This window comes from Pan paniscus, chromosome 6, assembly GCF_029289425.2.
Source record: "Pan paniscus chromosome 6, NHGRI_mPanPan1-v2.0_pri, whole genome shotgun sequence".
Lineage (NCBI taxonomy): Eukaryota > Metazoa > Chordata > Mammalia > Primates > Hominidae > Pan > Pan paniscus.
In genome coordinates, this window is record NC_073255.2 from 180,186,689 (window position 1) to 180,201,737 (window position 15,049).

At 43.0% G+C, this 15,049-nt stretch overlaps 1 protein-coding gene across 2 annotated transcripts in view; it reads left to right on the forward strand.

The window, feature by feature from the left end:
- Positions 1–15,049, forward strand: part of CLCN1 (chloride voltage-gated channel 1) — a 40,867-nt gene that overhangs the window by 20,321 nt on the left and 5,497 nt on the right. For both annotated transcript variants that reach the window (XM_055115472.1, XM_034965140.3), the window contains exons 13-20: positions 5,497–5,566; positions 5,755–5,865; positions 8,157–8,370; positions 8,600–8,733; positions 11,717–11,958; positions 12,326–12,437; positions 12,764–12,843; positions 13,096–13,134. In XM_055115472.1, the coding sequence (XP_054971447.1) occupies positions 5,497–5,566; positions 5,755–5,865; positions 8,157–8,370; positions 8,600–8,733; positions 11,717–11,958; positions 12,326–12,437; positions 12,764–12,843; positions 13,096–13,134 (1,002 nt within the window). The remainder of the gene's footprint in view (positions 1–5,496; positions 5,567–5,754; positions 5,866–8,156; positions 8,371–8,599; positions 8,734–11,716; positions 11,959–12,325; positions 12,438–12,763; positions 12,844–13,095; positions 13,135–15,049) is intronic.

A 15,049-nucleotide genomic window follows, 5' to 3' on the forward strand; every position in this document is an offset into this window, starting at 1 on the left:
CCATATTCTTCTAGCTTCAACTAGGCAATAAAAGATGATCTCTTTTACATCACTTCTTTTTCATATCTGCCCATCAAGGATTATGTATTTATAGACTTCTCAATTACTGCCTTGTAATAAGATATTTTTATTTCTACCCCTGGTTGTGACATCTATTACAATTGCTGATTGCTGGCCAGGTGCAGTGGCTGATGCCTATATTCCCAGCACTTTGGGAAGCCGAGAGAGGTGGGTCATCTGAGGTCAGGAGTTGGAGACTAGCCTGACCAACATGGTGAAACCCTGTCTCTACTAAAAACACAAAATTAACCAGGTGTGGTGGCACATGCCTGTAATCCCAGTTACTTGGGAGGCTGAGGCAGGAGAATTGCTTGAACCTAGGAGGCGGAGGTTGCAGTGAGCCAAGATTGTGCCATTGCACTCCAGCCTGGGCGACAAGGGCAACACTCCTCAAGAAAAAAAAAAATATTATTGATTGCCCTTTTTTTAATTTTGTGATGATTATCTTTTTTACTAATAGTATGTCTTGCCTAAATAACACAACACTTTCCTCTGTATATTAGAGTTCTCATTTATAAGTCTGTCCATACTGAACTTTCAAGCTTTTGAATACCTTGCTATTAACTTATATATGATACCTTTTATAAATCTATGTTTTCCCAGGATATGAGTCACTAAGTTATATTTATATTGCAATAGCTACAGTGGGTTCATGAGTTCATTTGTTCAATAAATGTTATTAAGCATTTACTATGTGCCAAGTACATAATATTTCATCGTTAACCTTTAGCTATATCTTATGCTTGCAACAGAAAAAAATATTTTAAAATATTTTAAAACGTTCTATTTTTTGCTGTTTATTTAATTTAATTTTTTGGTGATGTTAAGACTAGAGACAGCAGATACGTGAAACACCAGATTTCAACTCTGTAACATATTCCCAGGGTGTCTAGAAACTGTATTTGCAAATGATCTTCCCCATTCCACTTTAGGTGGTTTAGTTGAATCTATAGCATTCATATTTTGCACATTCACTTTATTAATTTAATCCCTTTAAAATGTCTTTCTTCAAAAGATTTTACATTTTTATCATGAAAGAAGTTTTCAGTGTCTTGTTAGGGATTTGATTTTTAGACTTTCATTATAGAGTTCATCTTCTCTAATTTATAAATCCCAACCTCCTATAATTAGTTGTTGAGTACACAAACCCATCTACAGTAACCAAGTACAAATTTTGGTGGATCTCAGAATTGGACGGTAGTCCAATGATGATAACTGTATTTTTCTGAGATTCCTCTAGACTGAGCTATACGGCAACATTGGCATCATATGTACCTTTAAAATATCAAGATTTTGAAAAGTTCTGTAGAAACAAAATACTGTATATTTTTCAACATTTCTGCCAAACCTCATCCCAGCTCTCCAGATTCCCAAGTACATGTCTGGATTCCACTTCGCAAATTCAAGTTTATTTTGAGAAACCTACTTAGATGATATAGAGGACTCACCTGTATGCCACAATTATTAATTTCTCACTAGATTATATCCTTGATAATGTTACATCATACTGTATCAGGAAAAGAAACATATACTTCCTGGGCTATATTTCAAGCCTAACAGTTTGCAGCAGGCCTATAATATCCTATAATATTTACGAACATAAAACCATTCACTGCTACAAATCTATGATATTCCCTGGTTATCACCACTTCCCAGCATTTTCACTGTCTAATCATTGGACACAATAACCATACTCTTATTTTTTAGCTAGGTAGGATACATAGCTAAATTAAAATATAAACATGACTGAAACAATTTTTCCAGTGCCTAATTTGAAATGTAGTCTATGTGGTCTTCTAGCAGCATCTGTACAGGCAGGTAAGATTCTCAATTCAGCTGGTTTTTTTTTTTTTTTTTTTTTGATTCGGAATCTCACTCTGTAGCCCAGGCTGGAGTGCAGTGGCGTGATCTCGGCTCACTGCAAGCTCTGGCTCCCAGGTTCACGCCATTCTCCTGCCTCAGCCTTACCTGTAGCTGGGACTACAGGTGCCCGCCACCATGCCCAGCTAATTTTTTTGTATTTTTAGTAGAGACGGTGTTTCACCTTGTTAGCCAGGACAGTCTCGATCTCCTTGCCTCGTGATCTGCCCGCCTCAGCCTCCCAAAGTGCTGGGATTACAGGCGTGAGCCACCGCACCCGGCCAATTCAGCTGTTTTATAATATTAATGAAGAGAACTTCCATCTTCCTCAATCTCATGACATGGAAAGTGTCATTACATTATACATCAAGAGAAGAGCTTTTACAATGAGTATGAATACCATTCCAAATTCTCATTTAGCTTTTAATAAGTCTAACATTGTTACCTAGTATCACTAAGTTCTCTGCACAGCCTGAGGCTCTGTTGAATTTTTTTTTCACTCCTTTCACTTCATTCTCCCGAAGTGAATTCTTCATTTTACTCCTTCTAATGAAGGGTCTAAATATGGTGGAAACCCATAATGGGTTTCCAGTTTTCCAGTTCCCTGAAATTGAGTGTTTAAAATCTTGGTAGTTCTGTAGGTCTAGATCTGAAGAAAAAAAAAAAAAAAAAAGCTGGGTGTAATCCCAGCACTTTGGGAGGCCGAAGCAGGCGGATCACCTGAGGTCAAGAGTTTGAGACCAGCCTGGCCAACAGGGCAAAACCCTGTCTCAACTAAAAATACAAAAATTACCTGGGCGTGGTGGCAGGCGCCTGTAATCCCAGCTCCTTGGGAGGCTGAGGCAGGAGAATTGCTTGAACGCAGGATCCAGAGGTGGCAGTCAGCTGACACACCATTGCACTCCAGCCTGGGTGACAGAATGAGACTCTGTCAAAAAAAAAAAAAAAAAAAAAAAAAAGAAGAAGAAGAAGAAAGGAAGGAAGGAAGGGAAAGAAAGAAAGAAAGAAAAAGAAAGAAAGTCTTGGGAGTTATTTGTGTTTCACATTACTTCTGGATCTTTTCTTTCACGTGCCAATAGCTAAAAAAGTTTGTTAATCTCATGTGTCAACCTTTGTGCTATAGGAGTTGATAACTTCAATGTCCTCTGATCGTAATACTGTTCTTACACATATCTTGGAGGATAATCTAAAGTACATCTTCTGAAATCAGACCTATTGGTTACCTGTTATATGAATTGCTAGAGCTTTCAGATTAACCTGAGCCTACAAAATCTCTTATGGCTCTTATGCACTTATTTCAAAGAGATGGTACAGGATAGTTCAAGGGGTATCCAACTGTTAAATGTCAGAATCACTTAAGAAGCTTAAATTACAAGTGCCTATAGCCCTATCTGCAGACAATCTGATGTGGTAGCTTCCAGTGGGGTCTGGTCATCTGCATTTTAAAGCAAGTTCCCCTGGATGAGCATTACTCTTTAGTGTTTTAGCAAATATTAGCTCTGAGAAGCTTTTCCTCCTTTGCATGAATACTATTTGTTCAGCCCATCTTCGTTCTTTCCTTCCTTCCTTTCTACCTACTCACCTAGCTACACCCTTCCTACATTTACTGAGCACTGTGCCAGTGCAGAGAGAAGGCAGAAAGGACAAGACGCGCTCTCTGTCCTCAGGGGATTCTCAGTCTCTATTCTCTTCATTTTGCCCATTTATTTTTATAGTTCTCAACTGTTTTTGAATAGTCATATTCTGACATGAAAGAGTGTGTGTTTTGCCTCATCTCAGATCTTCTGGGATGAGACTTTCTTAGAGTCTTTGTCACTGTCTCCTGAGGTCAGCCCTGGATGAGGGGAGTTCTTTCTTTCTACGGTTCCGAAAATTAAGAAATATATTTCTCGTTAGCTTACGGTGCAATTGCGCACAGCTCTAAAATTGTGAATACTTTCATCTTGGCAGTTTGTCCTGAGCTTTAGCTACTACCTTCTTATACCTAATAAGTTTGAGATCCTTTTCCGAAATTGGTTTACTTATTTTGGAAGGGATATATAAACCTGTTGCTTTGCTTACATATTACATCTCATACTTCTATTTCTTTTACAGATATTTAAAAAGTTCAACAACTAGCCTTTTTTCCATTCTGTTTCTCAATTCTTTTTTTTTTTTTTTTTTTTTTTTTGCGACAGAGTCTCGCTCTGTCGCCCAGGCTGGAGTGCAGTGGCACGATCTCAGCTCACTGCAAGCTCCAACTCCCGGGTTCATGCCATTCTCCTGCCTCAGCCTCCCAAGTAGCTGGGACTACAGGTGCCCACCACCATGCCTGGCTAATTTTTTTTTTATTTTTTGTTTTTTTATTTTTTAGTGGAGACAGGGTTTCACCGTGTTAGCCAGAATGGTCTTGATCTCCTGACCTCATGATCCGCCCACCTCGGCCTTCCAAAGTGCTGGGATTACAGGCGTGAGCCTCCGCACCCGGACAATTCTTTTGTACTCTTTGCCTCAAAATGCACATATTGCTTTTTGTAAAATTGTCTCAATTTCTATTGGAGTTCTAGCTTACAAAATTGGCCTTAGAGATTTTTTTCCTATCACATTGGCTGACTTATCAGGCTTTCTCAATTTACCCTTCCAATAGATAGCCAGGACAGATCTAAATTTTGATCCTTGTTTAAGGTGATCTGATCATTAAAGCAAGTGGCTCAGGCAGTAAGTCTTCTCTCCAGGTTCTACTGTGAGTTTCACCATATAGATGGTTCTATGACCCCATTGAAGCTCAGTTAATCACACAGTAAGTCACTCAGACTTTAAATGTCTGACACTTAGAACTGGAGCTCCTTGGCCGGGTGCATCGGCTCACACCTCTAATCCCGGCACTTTGGGAGGTAGAGGCAGGCAGATTGCCTGAGGTCAGGAGTTCAAGACCAGCCAGGGCAACATGGCAAAACCCCGTCTCTACTAAAAATACAAAAAATTAGCTGGGCGTGGTGGCGCGTGCCTATAGTCCCAGCTACTCAGGAGGCTGAGGCAGGAAAATAGCTTGGACCTCAGAGGCGGAGGTTGCAGTGAGCCAAGATCATGGTACTGCACTCCAGCTTGGGTGCTGGGTGGCAGAGAGAGACACTGTCTCAAAAAACAAAACAAAACAAAACAAAACAAAACTGGAGTGCCTTTTCAGAAATATAATCTGAGTAGGGAAAGTTAGAGTTTCAGGCTACTTTGCTGAGGCAAACTTTCTGGACTAAATGGGTACAATGGGCTGGGGCTCTTTTGGGGCAGAGAAAGATAAGTACTCTGGGGCTCCATTCCTTGTTCTAGATTGCTGAAAGGCAAATACAGGCACTCAAAGTAGAAGGGATTTGGTCTAGCCATCTAGAGGAACCTTCTGATAGTATTGTCTTTGGTGATCTCTTAGCCTGAGAGCTCTATGGTTTTTGTTTCTGGAAGAAGGGTGACAGACAAAGTGACTTTCAGAAGGATCAGCTATCCCAGGATTTCTGCAGAAAGGAGGATAGTGGGAAGGGAATTGTGTGTGCATGTCTATTGGTCAGAGTTGAAAGAGTATTCCAACGCTTCTTTTTACTCCAGTTCTGGATGTCCATCGTGGCCACCACTATGCCCATACCCTGCGGAGGCTTCATGCCCGTGTTTGTGCTAGGTAAGTTCTGATGGGAAGCCTGGGGTCTGACTGAGAGTTGCAATCTAGGATACAGGAAACATAAGGAAAGGCCCGGGATGCTGGGAGTTTGTATTTGTTCTTAATGGCCAAGGAGAGATTGGTTCTGAAAACAGAGAGCAAGGAACTTGGATCTCGTAACACCTTCCTTCCTTTTATCTTCCCTCTAGGAGCTGCATTTGGAAGGCTGGTAGGAGAGATCATGGCCATGCTCTTTCCTGATGGTATTTTGTTTGACGACATCATCTACAAGATCCTACCTGGGGGCTATGCAGTAATTGGTGAGAAACATTCCCACTTCCCTGTAATCAAACATTGAGTACTTCAGATCCCCACAGTTAAATTCTCCCATTGGATCTTCATTCTAGGCTACACAATACGGTTTTAATTTAGTGCTACTTAACTCAACTTTTACTCAGATAACATACCCATGGCTCTGACTCTCATTATTTCTTACTGAACTTCCGTGAGCCTTAGTTTCCTCATGTAGAAAAGGATCATAGGGATCAAATGAGATCATAAGATTCTAGGATTGTGTCTGGATGTTTGATAAGGGTTCTGTCTTTCCTTCCCAAGAATCATGGAATCAACAATGCAGGTGATTGGCTCAGGTTGCAGGTGATTGACTCAACCTGAGACGTGTTGATATTGATGGGTAGTTAAGAGCACAGGACTAAGAGCTAAGAAACATGGCTCTAGACTTCTCCTGCCACTTGTTACCAGTGACCATGAAGCAAGATAGCTGCTTCTGAGCCCTAGTTTCTTTATTCTAAAATGACTTCTGAGATAGAGCTATGCCTAACACCAATAGAATCCTGGGATTATTATGCTTCCTCCCTTCCTCAGCAAAATCCCATAGCATCTAAGGCCATGCCTTCCCTACGTAGAGAAGTGCTGACCAGTTTTCTAGCTCACTTGGTACCCTGCTCCCCTGACATAGTTTCTTTATAAAAGCCTCTTTCATCAATGAGGGTCATAGACTCTTGTTCTCCATCTTCATGACTCCCTGGTACACATGCCTCCCTTGTGAACATTTCCTTGTATGCATGTCCTGTGATTATGTTCTGAAGTATGTTATATGCAATATCCAATAGTGTCATTCCTCCCTATATTTCCCTTTTGTGATGCTTTCTTGGTTGCTCTCTCCCTTTCTTTCTCCCTTCCTTCCTTCTTTTCTCTCTTCTCCTTCTCCTTCTCTTCTCTTCTTTTATTTCCAGAGTCTTGCTCTGTTGCCCAGGAGTGCAGTGGCGCAATCTGGGTTCACTGCAACCTCTGCCTCCTGGGCTCAAGTGATTCTCCTGCCTCAGCCTCCCAAGTAGCTGGGATTACAGGCACATGCCATCATGTCTGGCTAATTTTTGTAATTTTAGTAGAGATGGGGTTTCACCATATTGGCCAGGCTGGTCTCAAACTCCTGGCCTCAAGTCATCCACCTGCCTCGGCCTCCCAGAGTGCTAGGATTACAGGCATAAGCCACCACGCCCGGCTGACTTTTTCTTGTTACATTTTCATATGTGCCTTCCTCTACATTTTCCCCATAGGATACCTCTTCCATATTTAAATAAGAAATATAATTAAAGCACAAAGGACTATTTTGGTTAGTGGAGAAACAACCAAAAATTAACAAGATAGATTCTATCTTCAGGGAGCTTATAGAATTATAAAGTTTCAGATCTACAAGGGCCTTAGAAATCATCTAAATGACCCCTTTCACTTTATAATTGAGAGCATGGGATTCCAGAGGAATTAAGCTCTACTCATTCCATTGAGAAATAGTAAGAGCAGGATCTGACACAGGTCTCATTGCTGCATGTCCACAGTACGATTCTCGGGTTTTCACTCTATTTACTCACTAATTGTTGGCATTAATACCTAAAGCCCAAGGTAAAAAAAAAAAATGTCATAACTGAGTTGTAAAATGCTCAGTGAAGAGGCCTGATACAGTGGCTCATGCCTGTGATCTCAGCACTTTGGGAGGCCGAGGCAGGCAGATCACTTGAGGCCAGGAATTTGAGACCAGCCTGGCCAACATGGCAAAACCCTGTTTCTACTAAAAATACAAAAATTAGACGTGTGTGGTGGTGCATGCCTGTAGTCCTGGCTACTCGGAAGACTGAGGCAGGAGAATCACTTGAACCTGGGAGGTGGAGGTTCCCATGAGCCGAGATTGTACCACTGCACTCCAGCCTAGGTGACAGAGTGAGACTCTGCCTCAAATAATAATAATAATAATAATAATAATTTAAAAATAATAAAATAAAATGCTCAGTGAGTAATCATCCAAACTTTTAAAAGCAAGGAATGGATAGGACATCACTATCTTCATATTATAAATGAAAATTTTGGCACACACAAAGATTTTGTAACTTGGTGAAGTTTATAGAATGAGATCAAAATGATGATTTTTCTAAGAGTTCAGTATTCTATTCCCTACTCTTGACAAGTCATTATGAGTGTTGGCACTGACCAGGGTCATGTCTCTCATTCCGTGTTATTCCCATCCCATCCCCATATGTCCTTCATGCTAAGAACGGTAGTCCTAACCTACAGGTGTATTCCTGTGTCATTCTAGGAGCAGCAGCGCTGACTGGTGCCGTGTCCCACACAGTCTCCACAGCTGTGATTTGCTTCGAATTAACGGGTCAGATTGCTCACATCCTGCCCATGATGGTGGCTGTTATCTTGGCCAACATGGTGGCCCAGAGCCTGCAGCCCTCTCTCTATGACAGCATCATCCAGGTCAAGAAGCTACCCTACTTGCCTGACCTTGGCTGGAACCAGCTCAGGTCAGGGGCACTAGACGGAATTAGTTCAGATCTGATGGGGAGAGTGGGAGGTTCTGAGGTTGAGACTGAGCTTAGGGTTAATGTTTGGAAACACTGTTTTAAATTATTATTATATTCTCATGCACCTAGTAGACATTGTGAGTGACTGAAAGTATGGCAAATCTTATGGGAGGAATGGAAGGGATAGGTATACGGTGCGGCTAACCCACCATGCTTTCTCCCTCCATAGCAAATATACCATCTTTGTTGAGGACATCATGGTACGTGATGTGAAGTTTGTTTCAGCTTCTTACACATATGGGGAGTTGCGAACCCTGCTCCAGACAACCACAGTCAAGACTTTACCACTGGTTGACTCAAAAGGTCAGTGGGGAGGAAGAAGCTGACTCCAGAGCTAGTGACCTGAATAAGGGTCACATAGAGGTAGAGGAGGCCCCATGGTGGGGGCTTTGTCTTTAGGGGCCATCCAATGTGCTATGTACAAGGAAGGAAAAATTAAGCCATAACACAAGCACACAAAGACAGTTAAAAATGCAATTAAAAGGTCCTGGCATGGTGGCTCATGCCTGTAATCCCAGCACTTTGGGAGGCCGAGGTGGGCCGATCACCTGAGGTCAGGAGTTCGAGACCAGCCTGACCAACATGGAGAAACCCTGTCTCTACTAAAAATACAAAATTAGCTAGGTGTGGTGGTGCATGCCTGTAATTAGAACCTGGGAGACGGAGGTTGCGATGAGCTGAGAACGCTTCATTGCACTGAGCCTGGGCAACAAGAACGAAACTCTGTTAAAAAAAAAAAAAAAATTCCCACTAAATACAGTCAATTCTCATAATTCATGGTAGTTATGTTCAATTAAGTATGAAGTTCAAATACTATACTGAACAATTGCTCCTAGGAAAAATACAGGGCTGTGTTCCTGTGAGTCTCTGGTCACATTTCCATCAACCAATCAATATATAACCTTGTTGTATGTGTGTTTCTGGTAAAGACACCTTATTTCATAGATATTGTGGATTAATTAATATTGAACTTGTGCCAACAGCACTATAACCCTTGCCTGAATTAAGCTTACTTAACACACATATTTTCTCAATAAGGCTCATCACAGCCTTCTTGCACTAGGAACAGTAAACAGCACTTTGACATTATATTTGGTGGTCATTTTTAGCAGCAAAATCACCAACACAAAGCACAAAAATGCAAAAAGGATGGCACTAAATAGACTACAAAACGAACACCTGTTTACAATGTGAAAGCTGAAACAAGAAGGTACAGCACTGCTTTGTTCAACTTCAGCTGGGAACAGGGACATGGGGCAACTAAAAATCTTCGTTGCTCTATGCATGTCTGCGAATTACAGTGAAAGCACCTCTAGTATTGGTTTTGTGTTACAAATATATTTTAGTGACTAGCTGAATTCACAAATAGGGAATCCATGAATAATGACAATTAATGTAAATCCCATAGCTTCTTACGTTGTTCCATTTTGATGCTTACATAAGTCATGCTTGTTCTTTAATGCCCAACTTATGGAAGAGTTGGAACTGTTTTCTTTCTTCCTTCCTTTCTTTATTTCTCTTTCTTTCTTTCCTTCTTTTTCTTTCTTTCTCTTTCTCTCTCTCTCCCTCCCTCTTTCCCTCTCTCTCTTTCTCTCTCTCTCTTTTCTTTTCTTTTCTCTTCTTTCTTTTCGACAGAGCCTCGCTCTGTTGCCCAGGCAGGAGTGCAATGGCGCCATCTTGGCTCACTGCAACCTCTGTCTCCTGGGTTCTAAGTGATTCTCCTGCCTTAGGCTCCTGAGTAGCTGGGATTACAGGAATGCACCACCATGCCCAGCTAATTTTGTATTTTTAGTAGAGACGGGGTTTCACCATGTTGGCCGGGCTGGTCTCGAACTCCTGACCTCAGGCGATCCACCAGCCTTGGCCTCCCAAAGTGCTGGGATTACAAGCATGAGCCACTGTGCCCGGCTGGAACTGTTTCACATGGAGGAGTGAATGGTTGTTAGTAAACGATAATTTCACATTTCTCTGCCTTCACCATCATTTGACACTTCATCCTGCTTTGTATGATTTCTTATTGTGGTTTATGTAACTATATCTTGTCTTCCTAACTAGGTGGGCATTCCTTGAGAATAGAGGCTATGAATTCTATATACCCAGAGTGCCTTGTTATAGGTATCTACTAGATATTAAATGAATAATTTCCTAGTGTTTGAATTAGTGTAATAAAGAAGAATTATGTAGGGCCATTTGGAGTCATTAAGATTGTTAGTTCTGATTTCCAATAATCAGAATATCCAAATTTCTCAAATTAAATTAATTCAAATATTTTCCCAAATCTCAGATACATTCCACGTTCTACAGCAGAGGCTCTTTATTAGAGGAGGGGTACAGCCAACAAATGAGGGGCAAGGTTTTCATAATAATGACTGAGACCTAACAGTAAAATTCATCTCCAGAGCACTGCTGCAATGTCTTGGCCTTAAAACTTAATAAAAATGTTAACTATAGTAGCAGAATTTCTATAATCATATAAAAGACCTTCTCAGGAAAAGTAGGCATTTTGATTTATCCTAGCAGGGTTTTTTTTTTTTTTTTAATGAAATCTCGCTCTTGTCGCCCAGGCTGGAGTGCAGTGGTGCGATCTCAGCTCACTGCAACCTCTGCCTCCGGGGTTCAAGCGATTCTCCTGCCTCAGCCTCCCAAGTAGCTGGGATTACAGGCGCCTGCCACCACGCCCAGCTAATTTTTTTATTTTTGGTAGAGACGGGGTTTCACCATGTTGGCCAAGGCTGGTCTCGAACTCCTGACCTCAGGCGATCCGCCTGCCTCGGCCTTCCAAAGTGGTGGGATTACAGGCGTGAGCCACCGCCTGGCCCAGGTTTTTTAAATGATGAAATGTCAGATACAAAAGAAAGAGTTCCCTTGTTTCCCTTCTTCCAGGGAGAGATATGTTTGTATTGCTTATAAACTTCTTTCAAAGCGTGTTCACGTCTCAGCTTATTTGAATGGCTTCTCATGTTTCTTTTTATTTGGACAGCATTGATTAGCCTACTTAATTATCAGCTCACCTATCTGAAGTCTATATAAGGCCTCATCAAAATAAGTACAAATTAGCCCAATTAGTGCTCTACCAATTGGCCCCGTACCTGCTAAATGGATGAAATAAAAGGGATTGAGTGAGGTTAATCTTGGAGGATTCTTAAAATGAGTTTCCAGGAAGCTGAGAAAGATGTGGGGACGGGGGGCGGGGTGGCGCCTCTCCTGTTCCTTCTCAGGAGTGCGGAGCGGGGTGGTGCGAGAGGGCTTGGAGGGGGCGCTCAGGCAGGGCGTGGGTTTCCCTCAGATTCAATGATCCTGCTGGGCTCGGTGGAGCGGTCGGAACTGCAGGCCCTCCTGCAGCGTCACCTGTGTCCTGAGCGCAGGCTGCGCGCAGCCCAAGAGATGGCGCGGAAGTTGTCGGAGCTGCCTTACGACGGGAAGGCGCGGCTGGCTGGGGAGGGGCTCCCCGGCGCGCCTCCAGGCCGGCCCGAGTCCTTCGCCTTTGTGGATGAGGATGAGGACGAAGACCTCTCTGGCAAGAGCGAGGTGACCGCGCTGGGAAGGGCTAGAGAGTGGGATAGATCAGGAGCAAAGGGAAAAGCGTCGTCTGGGCTGGGCTGGGACAGGCGTAGTTTCCCTGAAAGTAGTGGGAAGAGGGAGGGGAGAGTCTGGTAACTGAGAAAGCCAGAAATTCTGGATCAGGTACCATAGAGACCAGTGCCTCTGGGTCCAGGGACTAAAGAAGATAAGGCTGCAGATGATGGTATCCTCGACAATTCAAAGGGATATAGGAATTTCTGAACTGGGGGGAAGAATAGAGTTCGCTTTCCCAGAACATCCACCAACTGGTAAAGGCAGTGAAGGCCCAGGCAGTCTCTGCTCCCAGGCTGAGACTTCTTACTCTTCCTTACAGCTTCCTCCTTCCCTTCCTCTCCACCCCTCTACTACTGCCCCTCTGTCCCCAGAAGAGCCCAATGGGCCTCTGCCTGGCCATAAACAGCAGCCGGAAGCACCAGAGCCTGCAGGTGACGCTCTTCCCTCATCACCCCAACTCACGCCTTGTGGGTTCTCTCTGGTCACTTGGACCTGACCTTGACCTGCATGCAATTCCTATGCGGGGTGGGGTGGGGGGTGAGGCTGGGGGATTGAGGGAGGACAGGGTTCTTATTCATCAATTCTCCTTGTTACTGTCCCAGGGAGTGGGAGCAGAGGGTGATTTAGGAGGGTAGAAGAGAGGGTGAGGTACCTGGGAAGTGCAGCTCTTTGGAGGCAAATGTTAGGCACTGCGTGGGGCCCCTGGCCGTTTCCTGTTGCTTTGTGTCCATTTCCATCCACTCACCTGTCCTCTCAGGTCAAAGACCCTCCATCTTCCAGTCCCTGCTTCACTGCTTGCTGGGCAGAGCACGCCCCACAAAGAAGAAAACAACCCAGGTGAGAGGAGATGTGTTTGGGGATACAGGGGAAAGGGAGCCTGCCCTTGAAGAGTGAGAAACCCACGGTTCTTAAATCAGGAAGGCAGAGACCCCACCAAGGAGGAGGAGTTTAATCATATGGAAGGGATGATGAATGAAAAGGAGGCATCGGTGGTCCTGGCCAGGGAGGGATGGCTATTGTTTCATTGGGAACCATAGCTACCATGGGAAGAAAAGGGAAAGAACTTGGACCTATGTCTTTCTTCTCTAGGATTCCACAGATTTAGTGGATAACATGTCACCTGAAGAGGTGAGTAAGGGAAATGGAAACCTGGGGTGGATTGTTCTATCAAATGAAGATATTGCTAATTTGTTTCTACCTTCTTTATTGTGTTGTCATGAAATAGAATGTGGTCTGGATGGGAAGTGTTTTGAGAGGATGGAAATAAGGATGATTATGGAGAGAGTAATGAGTGTGTGATGGGACATGGAGGTGTTCTCAGAAGGACACGTCATTTCAGAAGAGAAAAACTTTGAGCCTCCATGAGTAAATGGGGCCATGGTGCTAAGATGAGCCCCAGATCTTTTAGAGATTATGGGCTTTCTGGATCAGGCAAAGCTTTAATGGAGGTAAAATGGCACCAGGAGGCTGGCACTAAAACAGCAACATAGAAGAAGAACATCAAAACTAAAATGGGAGGCCGGGCATGGTGGCTCATGCCTGTAATTCCAGCACTTTGGGAGGCCAAGGCAGGCAGATCACCTGAGGTCAGGAGTTTGAGACCAGCCTGGCCAACGTGGTGAAACTCCATTTCTACTAAAAATACAAAAATAAGCCGGGCATGGTGGCACGCACCTGTAATCCCAGATACTTGGGAGGCTGAGGCACGAAAATCACTTGAACCCGGGAGGTGGGGGTTGCAGTGAGCAGAGACTGCACCACTGCACTCCAGCCTGGGTGACAGATCCAGACTTTGCCTCAAAAAAAAAAAAAAAAAAAAAAAAACTAAAATGGAGAAATCTGCTCCTGGTGGAGATTACTGTGCTGGATTGATCAGGGCCCTGAGACAGTGAACAACTGGAAAATGCTAGGCATTGCTACTGGGAAGAACTGAAAAAGGAAGAAAATAATGACCACGGTGCCTCCTGGGGACAAACAAATGCCTATTTTCCTAAACGAGGTGGTTATCAAATCTTCAAGAGAGAAAAATCAAGCATTCTGAATGTGCTTGGTTGTCAGGAGGGAACAGAATGTGGACTAGTGATTGGAAGCAGGCGGTATCAGAACATACCGAGGGGTTGTGGAGGAACATCAACAGAAAAATCCATTGGCAACTATTCCATATGGTAAAAGAATGCAGAGTTTGCTGCAAACGCTGAAAACGTAAAGCTTGTAAAGTATGAAGCTGACAAAAAAAAACACGGCAGATATTATTTTTAAATGAACATCTTATTGGATATCCAGAATAAATATGTGCTGACAATGAAAAGCATTACAGGATTGGAGGAGGATGTTGTGAGTGACAAGACAGAAGAGAAACCTTCCCCACCCCCTCAAAACACACACACTTCTGATAAATGACTTGTGAAAAAGTCAAATCAATGATCACAGAGGGAAAGGAAAAACTATTCCTTCTGCCCACAAGCAGGAATCAGAAAGGCCATAATTGCAATTAAGGAGTACTTTGTTAGGTTGCTAAAACCAATAACAATAAGTTTTGCTTTTTTTCTTTTTTTTAATTTAATGCACCAAAGAGAGAAAACCAGCTAGTTGATCAGTGTGGCTATTGAATGACCACTGGAAATAAAGTGAAGCCAGGGATTAAAAATAAGATAGACTATCATTTCTAGCTTATGTCTTTCCCAGGGAAGACTTTAAGGAGCTACCAACTCCCATGTGACCCATTGAGACATTTTAGAGGGATAAGATCTAACAGGAGTTGAAATTCAGGATGTTTTGAACACAATTTTCAGACCAGATGATACCCTTGACAATATCAAGATGTTGATATTGACCAAAAAAACAGTATGGGGGCAGTATGGGAATATTGAAAGATTCAATTATATGTTGCCAGAAGTCCCTACTAGGATTTGTTTAATTCTGCATACTCTGGAGTACACACAGAGCTCTGTTTCTAACCGGTACCGAGCTTATTCAAGTAGTGGAACACACCAGCCTCAACAGCAACGTCCTGCATCCCTTGCGCAAAAGCTGGAGATGTACC